The 6,000-nt window shown below is 43.6% G+C and overlaps 1 protein-coding gene across 1 annotated transcript; it reads left to right on the forward strand.

Moving 5' to 3' along the window:
• Positions 1–3,792: 3,792 nt before the first annotated feature.
• On the forward strand, positions 3,793–4,482 carry LOC116266973 (uncharacterized). The gene is made up of 2 exons (XM_031648523.1): positions 3,793–4,285; positions 4,340–4,482. Exons 1-2 carry the CDS (start codon positions 3,793–3,795, stop codon positions 4,480–4,482), a joined length of 636 nt encoding a protein of 211 aa, XP_031504383.1.
• Positions 4,483–6,000: the final 1,518 nt, after the last annotated feature.

The following is a 6,000-nucleotide window of genomic DNA, read 5'->3' on the forward strand; positions in this document are numbered from 1 at the left end:
AAATTTGAGGCAAATCGAATTGGCTTTCACGCGAGTATGTTTGCATTATATTTGGATCTAAATTTCACTATCATCCCTTGTGCTACCACTATCACTTGTAGTAGTCTTGATTATGCTTCAAATTTGCATTATCAATTACTGTACGCTCTATTGGATGTCACCTTTAGAAAAAGTCGTTCTCTAAACACTAGGTTTTGTTAAAATTTGGTTTTCTAATTAGTTTTTGGAATCTGTTTTACATGTTTGGGTTTCAAAACACCATTTTAACAAAACTGGGTTCTTCACATGCTCACATTTGAGTGTCATCTAAATATGCCTAAAAGAGCAAAGTAAGTAAAATGGTGTTTTGCTTTCTGGTTGAGTAAGAAGAATATTTCATCTTACTACATAAAAAAGAGTCGAAGCTTCCACCCAACCTCTCGTTCCCGCAAGATACAGGGTCTACTTCTAGTGATTCGAGGTGTCACCACCACTGTGCATCAGCTTGCACATCAGTGGTTCCCTATTTGCAGCGCAGAAAATTGATCTTCTAAGGATTAATCATGGGAACCGGCCACCTATTGATCCTTGCCCTGACCATTGCACCAATCTCTTCAGGGACAAATGGTGTTTTGTCTCCCAAGCTCCGTTTTAAGTGTCATCCAAGCACATCTAAGTATTGAACTTTTGACTTTTCTTTAACTTAAAGGCCTGAAGCCAACCTACATAATTAGGTGTCCTACTCCATAAAGTCTTGGTCGAGAAATCTAATTCCCTTACTTGGATGACTACAGAAAAAGATGTTGTCACATTAAGTTGCAATTTATTATTTGGTCATCCAAAACAATATTTAATCCATTGACATCCACGAGTGCCCATTATAATGGCTATTTGAAAGACAAGAGATCAACTAATTAGCCTAATAACAACAACAATAGAGTTTGGACACACCTTTAAATGAAAGCCATTCAAGTATAGCTAGACAATCCATGGTTGTACTTTCAAAATATTGGTAAACAATACGGACTTCTAAATGATCTCAAGTTGTTTTATGAATAAATAAATTTTTTTATTTAAGCTTGCCACCACTCCTATTAATATGAACAAAACACTGCACTTTTATTTTTTTTGTTCAAATGGATGTGCTTAGCAAGTGATAGGAATCAACTTGAGATAATACAGAAAAAAGAGAAAAAACTAAAAACTCCCTCTTAGTTCGTCTGTTTCCTTTTTTTTCTCATTTCTCATTCTTTTTCTTATCATTGTCATTTTTTTTTCATTTTCTATATTTTATATTTCTCTTGTGTAAGCTCCCGGCCGAGCAGGATGAGAAGAACGGCTCTTCCTTTTTAATAATTTTGGAAGCATACAATGTCAGACTTATTCACCGCTATAAGTTTTGAAAACTAAATTTCTAGTAACATACAATGGCATTACCGAAGTGGACGAGTGTAAAAAATCTAACTTTCACTAAAAGGCGAAAGGTGTGGATTTTCTCTCTCCTAGGGCTCAGGAGGTCTCTTCATCGTGGTAGGGGTAGCTGTCGGCCTCACTGGGCCTTGGACCCAGCAGGGGCTCCCGAAGATGGGGGATACTCATCGAAGTGGTGAACCCATGGTTTTGGGCGGTGCTGAAGACGATGTTGCTGGGAGAGAGGTTCTACCTTCATCCTCCAGTCCAAACAATGGTAAATCTTGGGCAGCTATAGTGGATAGGGGATGGCCTGCGGCAGAGATGGATATGCCTCTGCTGGAGAAAAAAGAGGTGGCAGGGAAGAGGCACCTGGTTACCTCACAACATTCGTATAAAGTTCTGTGTCAGCCGTTCAGGTTCAGTGCCATCGCTACTCGGGCCGGAGGGGCTGGCAAAGGTTGCCTGGATTACAACTTCATCTTTGCAAGGCTTAGAAGTTTATGGCCTGGTATTACTGACTTAAGATTCACCTCCATGGGGAATGGTATGTTTCTTCTCCACACTTCCTCTGAAGCTGATCTTAAACTCATTATGTCTCCTGGAAGATGGTATGTGGGAGGGAGACTTCTTATTGTTAACGAATGGCACCCTGGAATGCCCATGCGGAATGAGAGTTCCAACTGAATCTGTATATGGATAAGGCTACCTGATATGCCAGTCGAATGGTGGAACCCTCGGATTTTCAATGACATTGCCGAATTAATAGGTGGTTCATTCGTGGAAGCAGATGAGTATACGACGCACCTCCAGCGTTTAGGTTTTGCCCGCATCAGAATTGAGATCCCGCTTGGGTCGAATTAATAGGGGTAAAATTTTGTTCAATCCATCGAATATGAAACTAAGGTCAAATACTGTCAAAAATGTGGGTCCACTGGTTCCTCTATGGTGACAGACACATCCAAGAAAGGGGATCAGGTTGCCCCCAATGCTTGGCAACTAGTTAAAACTCCCAAAAGAAGAACTCAACCCAATAAAGTAACAGAGGATTCACAGTCGAAACATAACAAATTTGAAGCTCTCTCACATCTGGTGGAGGAGAAAGTAGATAGGGAAAGTTCTTCTGGTCGTCCTGGCGAGAGGGTCACAAGTCGCTCAGATGAAAAGGGGCAGGAATCATAAAAGCATGTGGTCGCTACTAGAGCAGAGGCTGGTAATGCACCAGTAGTTCAAGGCATGCAGAACAGGAGTAAAGGCAAGCAGGTCCCTCACCAAGCCTTACTGTCTCCGGAATCGAAACCAAGCTTTCCTTCACAACTTGTAACTGCTTCAAGGAATGACGCGAACTCACTGACAATGCACATCAACACACAATTGGCTGAGAAGGTCAAGAAAAGAACTCTCAAGCACAGGGAAGTTAATGGGACCGAAAAGCAAACCAGTCCCCCAAAAGTGAGCGACACATTTGAGAAGGCAGGAGGGAGTCTCCAAGAAGTATCAGGACCTTGCCACGGTGGGGGTCTGATTAGGGGTATCAGGAGGGTCCCCTTTCAGACGACATGGAAATTGGCAGCGGTGAAGGGCAGTTTGCCTCAGAGGCAATGGTTGATGACAAGGCTGATGACTTATCAAACAACCCAATGGTTATCCGAGGAGGGAGGGGATGCGGCCTACCCTATTCATGAAGATCCTTGCATGGAATGTCCGCGGGTTGGCTGCTCCCCAGCCCAACATGGGTTCTTACGAGCTCTTAGGTCTATGAAAACTACCATTGCTTTTGCAATTGACACCAAGCTTAATTCGGAACAGCTCCAGAAGTTCCAATTCAAGATCCCAGATAGATGCCTAATCTCCAAAATTCACCTGTTCGGACCTTGGGCGTGCATCATTGCTCTATGGGATCCAATGACAGTGATGCTCCAAACCTAGTATGTTCATCCTCACTGGATTGTCTCTCAGTTCTTTATTATCTCATCAGGTCAAACTTTCATGGTGATAGGGGTTTATTTTGCACACCAATTTTGGAATTAGGAAGGATTTGTTTTCCACTCTTGGTGCAGCCTTGAACCTTTGCAGTGCGCCGGTTATATGTATGGGCGATTTTAATGCTGTCCTAAACAGTAATGAGGAAACTGGAAGGGCTCTGGGACTCCACGCCTTTCTAGCCTTATCTAACTTTGTAACTCAGTCAGATTTATATTAAGTTTCTTGCCCAGATACGAAATTCACTTGGACTAATAATCGGGTGGGCCATGAGAATGTCATGTCGAAGATCGATAGGTGCTATGTTTTCAAGGATTGGGTGGATGATCCAGAATTGATGCCTCACCTGGAAGTGCATCCAAGTACTATATCTGATCACAATCCTATTTTGCTTTGCATCTCCAAGCGCAGGTTTAGAACATGGGGTCGCACCCCATTTCGGCATTTCAATATTGGCAGGACATGGCTGGGTATAGTGACCAAGTATCTTCAGCCTGGGTGGTGGACACAAGTGGCTGCACGATGATTAAACTCATTCACAAATTGGAGGCCACCAGGGACAAGCTAAAGATTTGGTGCAAGGGTGGAGCCAATGATGTGCCACATCAAATAATGGAGATTAATGCCAAAATCAAGCATGTACAGTCCCGAAGTGAAAGTGGCCACCTTGAGGCCATTGACAAAGAATGCAATCTCAAGCATGATCTTTCCACGCTATTGTGGTTAGAACAATGTCAGTGGCACCAGAAATCTAGAATCAAATGGATGAGGGATGGGGACCTAAACACCAAATTCTTCCAGGGGATCGCTAATGGGAGGAGACGGAGGAACAAAATCGAAACCATCTCCCATGTGGGACAGCTCCTAACAAATATGCCTAAAATTTTTACGGGTTGCACAGATTTCTTTGCTGGTCTGTTAGGGACTACCTAGGGTTCTGGGTGCTTACCTCATTCTCTCGCTCCAGGTCTTACAGTGTTGCCGGAGGAGAATGTGGAACTCTTGAAACCAGTCACTGCAGCAGAAATCCAGTGGGCAGTAATGGAGGCTGATAGAGACTCCACACCTGGCCCAGATGGGTTTGGTAATAGCTTCTTTCAGAGCAACTAGAGCACTGTGCAGGTGTCAGTCGCAGGGGCGATACGTGGCTTCTTTGATTCTGGCAGATTGGTTAAATCTGACAATAAGACCCACATTATTATTCTGCCAAAGGAGCAAGGCGCGACGCGGGTGGACAAACTTCGGCCCATCTCCCTTTGCACTAGCATGCTGAAATTCATCACTAGGATTATGGTCCAACGCATGCGGCCTATCCTTAACAGGATTATATCCAAGAACCAAAGTGCTTTTCTGCCAGGAAGGTGCATCCAAGACAATTTTCTACTTATTCAAGAAATTGTCCACATTTTTCAAAACAGCAAAAAGCAAGCAGCTTGCGTCAAAATTGATTTAAGCAAGGCTTATGACAGAATTAACTAGGGATTCTTGAAGGCTACCCTATGCCATCTTGGTTTTCATGAACTGTGGATTCAGAAAGTTATGACAATCGTCTCCTTAGTCAAATTGGTGCTTCTCATCAACAGCAAAGAAGGGACTTGGTTTGAGAACAAGAGAGGTCTAAGCCAGGGGGACTCACTCTCCCCCTATCCATCGCTGTTATGGAAATGGTCACTCATAGTATGCAAGTGCACATTAACAACAAGCAAATAAAGATCCCATCCATGGAGGCTGGTACCATGTCCCCTTTCTCCATGCTATATGCAGACGACATCATCTTCTTCATCGATGGGAGGTTACAGAACTTACAGAACCTGAAAGTCTATTTGAACAAATTCTTCTCATGCTCCAGCCTGGTTATGAACATTGCCAAAAGTTCAGTTCTCCCTTTCAACATGGACAGTCAGGTGCTTTCTTAGATCGAGCATGAAACGGGCTGGCGTCAAGGTCAGCTACCCACCACCTATCTTGGCATTCCCCTCCAGATGAAAGATATGACAGAAGAACAATGCAGGCAGCTAATCCTTTGATCTTCTCACAAGCTAGCACTCTGGAAACAAAAATGCCTTTCTTTTGCAGGCCGATTGAGTTTAATCAAGCACGTTCTTTCTCTGGTGCCAAGCTACCACCATATGAATTGGTCCACTCTATGCCTCCAAAAATTAGAGGGAAGCATAGGCCTTAGAGACATCAAGGAAACTAACTGGCCAATATGGCCTTTTTAATTTTCCGTGTGTCACAGCAGGCCTCTCCCTAGGTGTCCCTGGTTAAAGGTCGGTATTGCGAGCGGAAAGGACTGCTAGACAGTAGTATAAGGGGCAAAAGAATGTCGAGAGCTTGGTGAAGGACGTTGCAGTCTTGGAGTAGGATTAAAGAGAGAGTCGCCTGGAAGTTAGGCAACAGTATTTTGGCAAAGTTTTGGACAGACCATTGGGGAGCTGAACGTCTGATTGACAAGTTCCCTACATCCCACCTTCATCTAGTCCAAGACAGTATCACCTGCTCAGTTAAATAGATCATAGAGGAGAATGAGGAGTACATAACAGACTTCCTTGCCAGACTTAATATCCCCTTCACTTGCCTTAGTTTGCAGCTGAGCAGTTGGATGTTCTGGTATGGAAGAACGGAGAT

Source organism: Nymphaea colorata, chromosome 13, assembly GCF_008831285.2.
Source record: "Nymphaea colorata isolate Beijing-Zhang1983 chromosome 13, ASM883128v2, whole genome shotgun sequence".
Taxonomy (NCBI): Eukaryota; Viridiplantae; Streptophyta; class Magnoliopsida; order Nymphaeales; family Nymphaeaceae; genus Nymphaea; species Nymphaea colorata.